Source organism: Idiotropiscis lumnitzeri, chromosome 22 (assembly GCF_059441095.1).
Source record: "Idiotropiscis lumnitzeri isolate Australia: NSW breed Sydney's pygmy pipehorse chromosome 22, RoL_Ilum_1.0, whole genome shotgun sequence".
Lineage (NCBI taxonomy): Eukaryota > Metazoa > Chordata > Actinopteri > Syngnathiformes > Syngnathidae > Idiotropiscis > Idiotropiscis lumnitzeri.
In genome coordinates this window covers 7493375-7507220 of record NC_142412.1, presented here as the reverse complement: position 1 = coordinate 7507220, position 13846 = coordinate 7493375, and the positions used below count along the sequence as shown (strand labels likewise).

Sequence of the window (13846 nt, the reverse complement as noted above, 5' to 3'; positions counted from 1 at the left end):
CCCATTATGGGAAAGCCAACCTTGGTCTGACACTGAAAAAACGGCAGACCCATTGACGGAATGGCTTTGTAAGCTGTTCAAAGAGAAAAATGTGTGTAGAACAAATGATCTGCCCTCTATCCCTTTATCTCCCTTGCAGGAGTCAGTGACCCCCGGTGACCTGGTGCTGGTGAAGGTGGTGAAGCGCAAGACTTGGTCAAGCCCACGCTGGGAAGGCCCCTTCACGGTCCTGCTCACCACACCCACGGCTCTGAAAATCGCTGAGAGAGACACGTGGATCCACCAGAGTCACTGCAAAAAGGTCATCGAACTCAAGTAATGGCGACCATTGCCTTACTCCTCCTGCTGGGGGAGCTACTGATTGGATCAGCCGGAACCAGTATCCTAGGCCAAATTTGGGGCAACGACCAACAGCGTGAGAAGTGCACCACAACAAGCAGCTCCGCCAAGGACATCCAGCCTTATACTTATTGTCTGCCACTCAGTGCGACCAAGGCCAAAATAATAATCCCTTTCGCAGGACTGAACACTTACTGCTATCGATGTCTGAAAAATAAAGGACGACCATCTGGTCCGATGAAAAAGGGAGAACATTACAGCTGGTATGAATGGTATGCAGGAGTTCCCCCACCAAATGAACTAGCCCCTGGAAGACCCAATGAAGAAGCATGGGCCTCAGTGTTCCTGTACACCTATTATCCGTTACATGTGAAGTCACACCCCCAATGGGCCATTACTCAGCAGGCCGTGGCCTACCAATCCATGTTCCCCAAAATGGTGAAGAATAACACTCACTTGATCATAGATGTCCAGCCTACTTCCCTAGGTTGTACTTATTTTGTCCTCAGCCCAGTAATACTGGGCCCTGACCCCGTTTTCAAAGTCCAAGTTTGCATTCTGTCGCCCAAAACTAAACCTCAAGTAGTGGGCGGCAATCCGTACCTACCACTAGCGCAGAGACTAATCAAACCTCAAGTCGAAGAATTTGCAAAGGACAATGATGATGTTTTAGAATATTCATGGACTGACCACAGCCACGGAGAAGACATTCCACATCCACTTGCCGCCAACACTTGGTGGCGTTATGCTAACATGACAGCTAGACGACAAAACGCATCGGGTTGCTATGTTTGTTCAATCCTCCCCCATGCAGTGAGTCAACCACACCTATATGCCACACCACTTACATATATAGATGCTTTGGGAACGATTAATGAAACCCTAAACTTACCAACCCAAGGTAGAAAACATGCTGAATTGTCAGCTTTGAAATATACAGAATTATTAGGAGTTAGAGTAACATTAGAAAATGACCATTTAGGACAATGCCATTCAGTCGAGACTAATACATCTTGCTTTCCTGTATGTGTAAACCTTACCGGCATTAATTCTTACCCGTCAGTTGACCTTACACATTGTAATGAAATTATAGATATTCCAGCCCCAGAGGATGTAAAAACTTTGGATGGGATCTGGTGGCTATGCGGATGGAAAGCATACATCAAACTTCCTAGAAACGCCTCCACTATTTGCACACCAGTCACAGTCTCAGACCACACGTACATTATAACCACACAACCAGCCACAGATACGAATGTTAGAAGCCTCAGAACAAAAAGATTCGTGACTTTCCAGCCTCATGATCCAGTATGGGGAAGTAATGTCCCCTGGGAACATAGGTACTGGACAACTGGGGATCATTTAGCACATTCTTTGTTCCCGTCTATTGGTGTCTCTAAAGTCGCCCTTAGAGTAGAAACTATTGATTATAGATTCCAAGTATTTGTGAATGCATCCATTGACATTAATGACGCACAAAACAGAGAAATTTCAGCCTTAAGAATGATGGCTTTACAAACTAGAATGGCTGTAGATTTAGCCCTTGCACCGCAAGGTGGTGTATGTGCTTTGATCGGAGAACATTGCTGCACATACATTCCAAATGAAAATGAGACAATTATTGATGCTATGGCCACTATGAAGAATTTAAGAGACACAATGGCCCAAGACGAAATTACCACACCCGGATGGTTGGACTGGTTGTTTTCCGGCAACTGGACGCAGGTCTTATTAAAAATCCTGCTGCCATTCGTTGGGATAATTGTGATTTTCATTCTGTTATGTGTAGTCTGTTCATGTTGTATTGTTCCTATGACAAAAAGGATGGTTAATCGCATGTTTGTTGCTCAAATGTACCATTATAACCTGATTGATGTTGAGAATGACGAATTCAAACTGGACAATGAAGAACTCGAACTGGACACTGAAACCTAAATAACACATGGACCCTTTTTTGCCCCTGCCTATACGTGCACACATACACCATACACGAAGATCCGGGAGATAAAGACGGCTGTCTTCTCCTACAACGAGGCAAGGGCCTCCACCAGGTCACCCCAGGGACAAGCTCTGCGTGGAGACAGTTTTGTTATTTTTCACTAGGCACATTGAAATGTTTTTTATATATTTGTTTTATTCCCTGATGGTCATCAAATTATAAGAATCTCGTTCCATGCCGGAAGGGAGGAGGGGAATTTTGTCCTTATTGAAGGTTTTCGCCCCTCTACGGATGACCATGCTGTTGTAGGATTTCATTATGATGATTCATCTTAAAGCCGCAAGGTCGTGATGTATCTGATGTTTAGAAATTCACAACAGGGAGGAAATGTGAGATAAGCTGAGGATTAATAACCTCAACTAACGTTATGTAATCATTTTGTGTATTCCTAATCATCTTTTATACATTTGTATTATTTGTATCAGTAATAATTGTACACACACACACACACACACAATAGAGCTCTGTTTTAGTGTTGAAGTCTTCTGCCTCAGGCTGAAGTTTTAAACTGACCATTGATTGATTGCTTCCTGCCTGCCTGCTAGAATTTCAGCAGACAGACCTCCTTTGTCTGCCAAGTTTGTTAATAAAAAGATCTAGCAAGGGGAAGGAAGACCAGAGGTTGCAAAGGCTTGAGCGAAACAAGACGCTCGTGTCTATCTGCCTTCCTCTCCCTTCGCGAAGGATAAAAAGACAAAACTCTAACTGGTATTTTCTGGTTCTCTGCAAAGTTCAGTCTAAAAAAGACGTCAAGGCATTTTAAACCTGACATGGGGAGACTGCGACCTGAACGCAGCGCCTTAGACCGCTCTGCCATCCTGGCAACTGGTAATGCTCTCTTGACTGTGTTTGCTTTGTTCTTGCTTGGTACTTTCAATGGGCTCTGTCTGAGGTGGGATTCGAACCCACGCCTCCTGGGGAGACTGCGACCTGAACGCAACGCCTTAGACCGCTCCGCCATCCTGGCACCTGGTAATGCTCTCTTGAATGTGTTTGCTTTGTTCTTGCTTGGTACTTTCAATGGGCTCTGTCTGAGGTGGGATTCGAACCCACGCCTACTGGGGAGACTGCGACCTGAACGCAACGCCTTAGACCGCTCCGCTATCCTGGCAACTGGTAATGCTCTCTTGACTGTGTTTGCTTTGTTCTTGCTTGGTACTTTCAATGGGCACTGTCTGAGGTGGGATTCGAACCCACGCCTCCTGGGGAGACTGCGACCTGAACGCAACGCCTTAGACCGCTCTGCCATCCTGGCAACTGGTAATGCTCTCTTGACTGTGTTTGCTTTGTTCTTGCTTGGTACTTTCAATGGGCTCTGTCTGAGGCGGGATTCGAACCCACGCTTCCTGGGGAGACTGCGACCTGAACGCAACGCCTTAGACCGCTCTGCCATCCTGGCAACTGGTAATGCTCTCTTGACTGTGTTTGCTTTGTTCTTGCTTGGTACTTTCAATGGGCTCTGTCTGAGGTGGGATTCGAACCCACGCTTCCTGGGGAGACTGCGACCTGAACGCAACGCCTTAGACCGCTCCGCCATCCAGGCAACTGGTAATGCTATCTTGACTGTGTTTGCTTTGTTCTTGCTTGGTAGTTTCAATGGGCTCTTTCTGAGGTGGGATTCGAACCCACGCCTCCTGGGGAGACTGCGACCTGAACGCAGCGCCTTAGACCGCTCTGCCATCCTGGCAACTGGTAATGCTCTCTTGACTGTGTTTGCTTTGTTCTTGCTTGGTACTTTCAATGGGCTCTGTCTGAGGCGGGATTCGAACCCACGCCTCCTGGGGAGACTGCGACCTGAACGCAGCGCCTTAGACCGCTCTGCCATCCTGGCAACTGGTAATGCTCTCTTGACTGTGTTTGCTTTGTTCTTGCTTGGTACTTTCAATGGGCTCTGTCTGAGGCGGGATTCGAACCCACGCCTCCAGGGGAGACTGCGACCTGAACGCAACGCCTTAGACCGCTCTGCAATCCTGGCAACTGGTAATGCTCTCTTGACTGTGTTTGCTTTGTTCTTGCTTGGTACTTTCAATGGGCTCTGTCTGAGGCGGGATTCGAACCCACGCCTCCTGGGGAGACTGCGACCTGAACGCAACGCCTTAGACCGCTCCGCCATCCTGGCAGCTGGTAATGCTCTCTTGACTGTGTTTGCTTTGTACTTTCAATGGGCTCTGTCTGAGGTGGGATTCGAACCCACGCCTCCTGGGGAGACTGTGACCTGAACGCAACGCCTTACACGGCTTCGCCATCCTGGCAACTGGTAATACTCTCTTGACCGTGTTTCCTTTGTTATTGCTTGGTACTTTCAATGGGCTCTGTCTGAGGTGGGATTCGAACACACACCTCCTGGGGAGACTGCGACCTGAACGCAACGCCTTAGACCGCTCCGCCATCCTGGCACCTGGTAATGCTCTCTTGAATGTGATTGCTTTGTTCTTGCTTGGTACTTTCAATGGGCTCTGTCTGAGGTGGGATTAGAACCCACGCCTCCTGGGGAGACTGCGACCTGAACGCAACGCCTTAGACCGCTCCGCCATCCTGGCACCTGGTAATGCTCTCTTGAATGTGTTTGCTTTGTTCTTGCTTGGTACTTTCAATGGGCTCTGTCTGACGTGGGATTCGAACCTACGCCTCCTGGGGAGACTGCGACCTGAACGCAACGCCTTAGACCGCTCTGCCATCCTGGCACCTGGTAATGCTCTCTTGAATGTGTTTGCTTTGTTCTTGCTTGGTACTTTCAATGGGCTCTGTCTGACGTGGGATTCGAACCTACGCCTCCTGGGGAGACTGCGACCTGAACGCAACGCCTTAGACCGCTCCGCCATCCTGGCAACTGGTAATGCTCTCTTGACTGTGTTTGCTTTGTTCTTGCTTGGTAGTTTCAATGGGCACTGTCTGAGGTGGGATTCGAACCCACGCCTCCTGGGGAGACTGCGACCTGAACGCAACGCCTTAGACCGCTCCGCCATCCTGGCAACTGGTAATGCTCTCTTGACTGTGTTTGCTTTGTTCTTGCTTGGTACTTTCAATGGGCACTGTCTGAGGTGGAATTCGAACCCACGCCTCCTGGGGAGACTGCGACCTGAACGCAACGCCTTAGACCGCTCCGCCATCCTGGCACCTGGTAATGCTTTCTTGAATGTGTTTGATTTGTTCTTGCTTGGTACTTTCAATGGGCTCTGTCTGAGGCGGGATTCGAACCCACGCCTCCTGGGGAGACTGCGACCTGAACGCAACGCCTTAAACCGCTTCACCATCCTGGCAACTGGTAATGCTCTCATTACTGTGTTTCCTTTGTTCTTGCTTGGTACTTTCAATGGGCTCTGTCTGAGGTGGGATTCGAACCCACGCCTCCTGGGGAGACTGTGACCTTAACGCAACGCCTTAGACCGCTCCGCCATCCTGGCACCTGGTAATGCTCTCTTGAATGTGTTTGCTTTGTTCTTGCTTGGTACTTTCAATGGGCTCTGTCTGAGGTGGGATTCGAACCCACGCCTCCTGGGGAGACTGCGACCTGAACGCAACACCTTAGACCGCTCCGCCATCCTGGCAACTGGTAATGCTCTCTTGAATGTATTTGCTTTGTTCTTGCTTGGTACTTTCAATGGGCTCTGTCTGAGGCGGGATTCGAACCCACGCCTCCTGGGGAGACTGCGACCTGAACGCAACGCCTTAGACCGCTCTGCCATCCTGGCATCTGGTAATGCTCTCTTGACTGTGTTTGCTTTGTTCTTGCTTGGTACTTTCAATGGGCTCTGTCTGAGGTGGGATTCGAACCCACGCCTCCTGGGGAGACTGCGACCTGAACGCAACGCCTTAGACCGCTCCGCCATCCTGGCACCTGGTAATGTTCTCTTGAATGTGCTTGCTTTGTTCTTGCTTGGTAGTTTCAATGGGCTCTGTCTGAGTTGGGATTCGAACCCACGCCTCCTGGGGAGACTGCGACCTGAACGCAACGCCTTAGACCGCTCCGCCATCCTGGCACCTGGTAATGCTCTCTTGAATGTGTTTGCTTTGTTCTTGCGTGGTACTTTCAATGGGCTCTGTCTGAGGCGGGATTCGAACCCACGCCTCCTGGGGAGACTGCGACCTGAACGCAACACCTTAGACCGCTCCGCCATCCTGGCAACTGGTAATGCTCTCTTGAATGTATTTGCTTTGTTCTTGCTTGGTACTTTCAATGGGCTCTGTCTGAGGCGGGATTCGAACCCACGCCTCCTGGGGAGACTGCGACCTGAACGCAACGCCTTAGACCGCTCTGCCATCCTGGCATCTGGTAATGCTCTCTTGACTGTGTTTGCTTTGTTCTTGCTTGGTACTTTCAATGGGCTCTGTCTGAGGTGGGATTCGAACCCACGCCTCCTGGGGAGACTGCGACCTGAACGCAACTCCTTAGACCGCTCCGCCATCCTGGCACCTGGTAATGTTCTCTTGAATGTGCTTGCTTTGTTCTTGCTTGGTAGTTTCAATGGGCTCTGTCTGAGTTGGGATTCGAACCCACGCCTCCTGGGGAGACTGCGACCTGAACGCAACGCCTTAGACCGCTCCGCCATCCTGGCACCTGGTAATGCTCTCTTGAATGTGTTTGCTTTGTTCTTGCGTGGTACTTTCAATGGGCTCTGTCTGAGGCGGGATTCGAACCCACGCCTCCTGGGGAGACTGCGACCTGAACGCAACACCTTAGACCGCTCCGCCATCCTGGCAACTGGTAATGCTCTCTTGAATGTATTTGCTTTGTTCTTGCTTGGTACTTTCAATGGGCTCTGTCTGAGGCGGGATTCGAACCCACGCCTCCTGGGGAGACTGCGACCTGAACGCAACGCCTTAGACCGCTCTGCCATCCTGGCATCTGGTAATGCTCTCTTGACTGTGTTTGCTTTGTTCTTGCTTGGTACTTTCAATGGGCTCTGTCTGAGGTGGGATTCGAACCCACGCCTCCTGGGGAGACTGCGACCTGAACGCAACTCCTTAGACCGCTCCGCCATCCTGGCACCTGGTAATGTTCTCTTGAATGTGCTTGCTTTGTTCTTGCTTGGTAGTTTCAATGGGCTCTGTCTGAGTTGGGATTCGAACCCACGCCTCCTGGGGAGACTGCGACCTGAACGCAACGCCTTAGACCGCTCCGCCATCCTGGCACCTGGTAATGCTCTCTTGAATGTGTTTGCTTTGTTCTTGCGTGGTACTTTCAATGGGCTCTGTCTGAGGCGGGATTCGAACCCACGCCTCCTGGGGAGACTGCGACCTGAACGCAACGCCTAAGACCGCTCCGCCATCCTTGCAGCTGGTAATGCTCTCTTGACTGTGTTTGCTTTCTTCTTGCTTGGTACTTTCAATGGGCTCTGTCTGCTGCGGGATTCGAACCCACGCCTCCTGGGGAGACTGAGACCTGAACGCAGCGACTTAGACCGCTCTGCCATCCTGGCAACTGGTAATGCTCTCTTGACTGTGTTTGCTTTGTTCTTGCTTGGTACTTTCAATGGGCTCTGTCTGAGGCGGGATTCGAACCCACGCCTCCTGGGGAGACTGCGACCTGAACGCAGCGCCTTAGACCGCTCTGCCATCCTGGCAACTGGTAATGCTCTCTTGACTGTGTTTGCTTTGTTCTTGCTTGGTACTTTCAATGGGCTCTGTCTGAGGTGGGATTCGAACCCACGCCTCCTGGGGAGACTGCGACCTGAACGCAACGCCTTAGACCGCTCCGCCATCCTGGCACCTGGTAATGCTCTCTTGAATGTGTTTGCTTTGTTCTTGCTTGGTACTTTCAATGGGCTCTGTCTGAGGTGGGATTCGAACCCACGCCTACTGGGGAGACTGCGACCTGAACGCAACGCCTTAGACCGCTCCGCTATCCTGGCAACTGGTAATGCTCTCTTGACTGTGTTTGCTTTGTTCTTGCTTGGTACTTTCAATGGGCACTGTCTGAGGTGGGATTCGAACCCACGCCTCCTGGGGAGACTGCGACCTGAACGCAACGCCTTAGACCGCTCTGCCACCCTGGCAACTGGTAATGCTCTCTTGACTGTGTTTGCTTTGTTCTTGCTTGGTACTTTCAATGGGCTCTGTCTGAGGCGGGATTCGAACCCACGCTTCCTGGGGAGACTGCGACCTGAACGCAACGCCTTAGACCGCTCTGCCATCCTGGCAACTGGTAATGCTCTCTTGACTGTGTTTGCTTTGTTCTTGCTTGGTACTTTCAATGGGCTCTGTCTGAGGTGGGATTCGAACCCACGCTTCCTGGGGAGACTGCGACCTGAACGCAACGCCTTAGACCGCTCCGCCATCCAGGCAACTGGTAATGCTATCTTGACTGTGTTTGCTTTGTTCTTGCTTGGTAGTTTCAATGGGCTCTTTCTGAGGTGGGATTCGAACCCACGCCTCCTGGGGAGACTGCGACCTGAACGCAGCGCCTTAGACCGCTCTGCCATCCTGGCAACTGGTAATGCTCTCTTGACTGTGTTTGCTTTGTTCTTGCTTGGTACTTTCAATGGGCTCTGTCTGAGGCGGGATTCGAACCCACGCCTCCTGGGGAGACTGCTACCTGAACGCAGCGCCTTAGACCGCTCTGCCATCCTGGCAACTGGTAATGCTCTCTTGACTGTGTTTGCTTTGTTCTTGCTTGGTACTTTCAATGGGCTCTGTCTGAGGCGGGATTCGAACCCACGCCTCCAGGGGAGACTGCGACCTGAACGCAACGCCTTAGACCGCTCTGCAATCCTGGCAACTGGTAATGCTCTCTTGACTGTGTTTGCTTTGTTCTTGCTTGGTACTTTCAATGGGCTCTGTCTGAGGCGGGATTCGAACCCACGCCTCCTGGGGAGACTGCGACCTGAACGCAACGCCTTAGACCGCTCCGCCATCCTGGTAGCTGGTAATGCTCTCTTGACTGTGTTTGCTTTGTACTTTCAATGGGCTCTGTCTGAGGTGGGATTCGAACCCACGCCTCCTGGGGAGACTGTGACCTGAACGCAACGCCTTACACGGCTTCGCCATCCTGGCAACTGGTAATGCTCTCTTGACCGTGTTTCCTTTGTTATTGCTTGGTACTTTCAATGGGCTCTGTCTGAGGTGGGATTCGAACACACACCTCCTGGGGAGACTGCGACCTGAACGCAACGCCTTAGACCGCTCCGCCATCCTGGCACCTGGTAATGCTCTCTTGAATGTGATTGCTTTGTTCTTGCTTGGTACTTTCAATGGGCTCTGTCTGAGGTGGGATTAGAACCCACGCCTCCTGGGGAGACTGCGACCTGAACGCAACGCCTTAGACCGCTCCGCCATCCTGGCACCTGGTAATGCTCTCTTGAATGTGTTTGCTTTGTTCTTGCTTGGTACTTTCAATGGGCTCTGTCTGACGTGGGATTCGAACCTACGCCTCCTGGGGAGACTGCGACCTGAACGCAACGCCTTAGACCGCTCCGCCATCCTGGCACCTGGTAATGCTCTCTTGAATGTGTTTGCTTTGTTCTTGCTTGGTACTTTCAATGGGCTCTGTCTGACGTGGGATTCGAACCTACGCCTCCTGGGGAGACTGCGACCTGAACGCAACGCCTTAGACCGCTCCGCCATCCTGGCAACTGGTAATGCTCTCTTGACTGTGTTTGCTTTGTTCTTGCTTGGTAGTTTCAATGGGCACTGTCTGAGGTGGGATTCGAACCCACGCCTCCTGGGGAGACTGCGACCTGAACGCAACGCCTTAGACCGCTCCGCCATCCTGGCAACTGGTAATGCTCTCTTGACTGTGTTTGCTTTGTTCTTGCTTGGTACTTTCAATGGGCACTGTCTGAGGTGGGATTCGAACCCACGCCTCCTGGGGAGACTGCGACCTGAACGCAACGCCTTAGACCGCTCCGCCATCCTGGCACCTGGTAATGCTCTCTTGAATGTGTTTGCTTTGTTCTTGCTTGGTACTTTCAATGGGCTCTGTCTGAGGCGGGATTCGAACCCACGCCTCCTGGGGAGACTGCGACCTGAACGCAACGCCTAAGACCGCTCCGCCATCCTTGCAGCTGGTAATGCTCTCTTGACTGTGTTTGCTTTCTTCTTGCTTGGTACTTTCAATGGGCTCTGTCTGCTGCGGGATTCGAACCCACGCCTCCTGGGGAGACTGAGACCTGAACGCAGCGACTTAGACCGCTCTGCCATCCTGGCAACTGGTAATGCTCTCTTGACTGTGTTTGCTTTGTTCTTGCTTGGTACTTTCAATGGGCTCTGTCTGAGGCGGGATTCGAACCCACGCCCCCTGGGGAGACTGCGACCTGAACGCAGCGCCTTAGACCGCTCTGCCATCCTGGCAACTGGTAATGCTCTCTTGACTGTGTTTGCTTTGTTCTTGCTTGGTACTTTCAATGGGCTCTGTCTGAGGTGGGATTCGAACCCACGCCTCCTGGGGAGACTGCGACCTGAACGCAACGCCTTAGACCGCTCCGCCATCCTGGCAACTGGTAATGCTCTCTTGACTGTGTTTGCTTTGTTCTTGCTTGGTACTTTCAATGGGCACTGTCTGAGGTGGGATTCGAACCCACGCCTCCTGGGGAGACTGCGACCTGAACGCAACGCCTTAGACCGCTCTGCCATCCTGGCAACTGGTAATGCTCTCTTGACTGTGTTTGCTTTGTTCTTGCTTGGTACTTTCAATGGGCTCTGTCTGAGGCGGGATTCGAACCCACGCTTCCTGGGGAGACTGCGACCTGAACGCAACGCCTTAGACCGCTCTGCCATCCTGGCAACTGGTAATGCTCTCTTGACTGTGTTTGCTTTGTTCTTGCTTGGTACTTTCAATGGGCTCTGTCTGAGGTGGGATTCGAACCCACGCTTCCTGGGGAGACTGCGACCTGAACGCAACGCCTTAGACCGCTCCGCCATCCAGGCAACTGGTAATGCTATCTTGACTGTGTTTGCTTTGTTCTTGCTTGGTAGTTTCAATGGGCTCTTTCTGAGGTGGGATTCGAACCCACGCCTCCTGGGGAGACTGCGACCTGAACGCAGCGCCTTAGACCGCTCTGCCATCCTGGCAACTGGTAATGCTCTCTTGACTGTGTTTGCTTTGTTCTTGCTTGGTACTTTCAATGGGCTCTGTCTGAGGCGGGATTCGAACCCACGCCTCCTGGGGAGACTGCGACCTGAACGCAGCGCCTTAGACCGCTCTGCCATCCTGGCAACTGGTAATGCTCTCTTGACTGTGTTTGCTTTGTTCTTGCTTGGTACTTTCAATGGGCTCTGTCTGAGGCGGGATTCGAACCCACGCCTCCAGGGGAGACTGCGACCTGAACGCAACGCCTTAGACCGCTCTGCAATCCTGGCAACTGGTAATGCTCTCTTGACTGTGTTTGCTTTGTTCTTGCTTGGTACTTTCAATGGGCTCTGTCTGAGGCGGGATTCGAACCCACGCCTCCTGGGGAGACTGCGACCTGAACGCAACGCCTTAGACCGCTCCGCCATCCTGGCAGCTGGTAATGCTCTCTTGACTGTGTTTGCTTTGTACTTTCAATGGGCTCTGTCTGAGGTGGGATTCGAACCCACGCCTCCTGGGGAGACTGTGACCTGAACGCAACGCCTTACACGGCTTCGCCATCCTGGCAACTGGTAATACTCTCTTGACCGTGTTTCCTTTGTTATTGCTTGGTACTTTCAATGGGCTCTGTCTGAGGTGGGATTCGAACACACACCTCCTGGGGAGACTGCGACCTGAACGCAACGCCTTAGACCGCTCCGCCATCCTGGCACCTGGTAATGCTCTCTTGAATGTGATTGCTTTGTTCTTGCTTGGTACTTTCAATGGGCTCTGTCTGAGGTGGGATTAGAACCCACGCCTCCTGGGGAGACTGCGACCTGAACGCAACGCCTTAGACCGCTCCGCCATCCTGGCACCTGGTAATGCTCTCTTGAATGTGTTTGCTTTGTTCTTGCTTGGTACTTTCAATGGGCTCTGTCTGACGTGGGATTCGAACCTACGCCTCCTGGGGAGACTGCGACCTGAACGCAACGCCTTAGACCGCTCTGCCATCCTGGCACCTGGTAATGCTCTCTTGAATGTGTTTGCTTTGTTCTTGCTTGGTACTTTCAATGGGCTCTGTCTGACGTGGGATTCGAACCTACGCCTCCTGGGGAGACTGCGACCTGAACGCAACGCCTTAGACCGCTCCGCCATCCTGGCAACTGGTAATGCTCTCTTGACTGTGTTTGCTTTGTTCTTGCTTGGTAGTTTCAATGGGCACTGTCTGAGGTGGGATTCGAACCCACGCCTCCTGGGGAGACTGCGACCTGAACGCAACGCCTTAGACCGCTCCGCCATCCTGGCAACTGGTAATGCTCTCTTGACTGTGTTTGCTTTGTTCTTGCTTGGTACTTTCAATGGGCACTGTCTGAGGTGGAATTCGAACCCACGCCTCCTGGGGAGACTGCGACCTGAACGCAACGCCTTAGACCGCTCCGCCATCCTGGCACCTGGTAATGCTTTCTTGAATGTGTTTGATTTGTTCTTGCTTGGTACTTTCAATGGGCTCTGTCTGAGGCGGGATTCGAACCCACGCCTCCTGGGGAGACTGCGACCTGAACGCAACGCCTTAAACCGCTTCACCATCCTGGCAACTGGTAATGCTCTCATTACTGTGTTTCCTTTGTTCTTGCTTGGTACTTTCAATGGGCTCTGTCTGAGGTGGGATTCGAACCCACGCCTCCTGGGGAGACTGTGACCTGAACGCAACGCCTTAGACCGCTCCGCCATCCTGGCACCTGGTAATGCTCTCTTGAATGTGTTTGCTTTGTTCTTGCTTGGTACTTTCAATGGGCTCTGTCTGAGGTGGGATTCGAACCCACGCCTCCTGGGGAGACTGCGACCTGAACGCAACACCTTAGACCGCTCCGCCATCCTGGCAACTGGTAATGCTCTCTTGAATGTATTTGCTTTGTTCTTGCTTGGTACTTTCAATGGGCTCTGTCTGAGGCGGGATTCGAACCCACGCCTCCTGGGGAGACTGCGACCTGAACGCAACGCCTTAGACCGCTCTGCCATCCTGGCATCTGGTAATGCTCTCTTGACTGTGTTTGCTTTGTTCTTGCTTGGTACTTTCAATGGGCTCTGTCTGAGGTGGGATTCGAACCCACGCCTCCTGGGGAGACTGCGACCTGAACGCAACGCCTTAGACCGCTCCGCCATCCTGGCACCTGGTAATGTTCTCTTGAATGTGCTTGCTTTGTTCTTGCTTGGTAGTTTCAATGGGCTCTGTCTGAGTTGGGATTCGAACCCACGCCTCCTGGGGAGACTGCGACCTGAACGCAACGCCTTAGACCGCTCCGCCATCCTGGCACCTGGTAATGCTCTCTTGAATGTGTTTGCTTTGTTCTTGCGTGGTACTTTCAATGGGCTCTGTCTGAGGCGGGATTCGAACCCACGCCTCCTGGGGAGACTGCGACCTGAACGCAACGCCTAAGACCGCTCCGCCATCCTTGCAGCTGGTAATGCTCTCTTGACTGTGTTTGCTTTCTTCTTGCTTGGTACTTTCAATGGGCTCT

The 13846-nt window shown here is 52.0% G+C and overlaps 1 protein-coding gene across 1 annotated transcript; it reads left to right on the top strand.

Moving 5' to 3' along the window:
- Positions 1-318: 318 nt before the first annotated feature.
- On the top strand, positions 319-3043 carry LOC148316194 (syncytin-1-like). The gene is made up of 2 exons (XM_088287047.1): positions 319-2064; positions 3023-3043. Exons 1-2 carry the CDS (start codon positions 319-321, stop codon positions 3041-3043), a joined length of 1767 nt encoding a protein of 588 aa, XP_088143173.1.
- The last annotated feature ends 10803 nt before the right edge of the window (positions 3044-13846 follow it).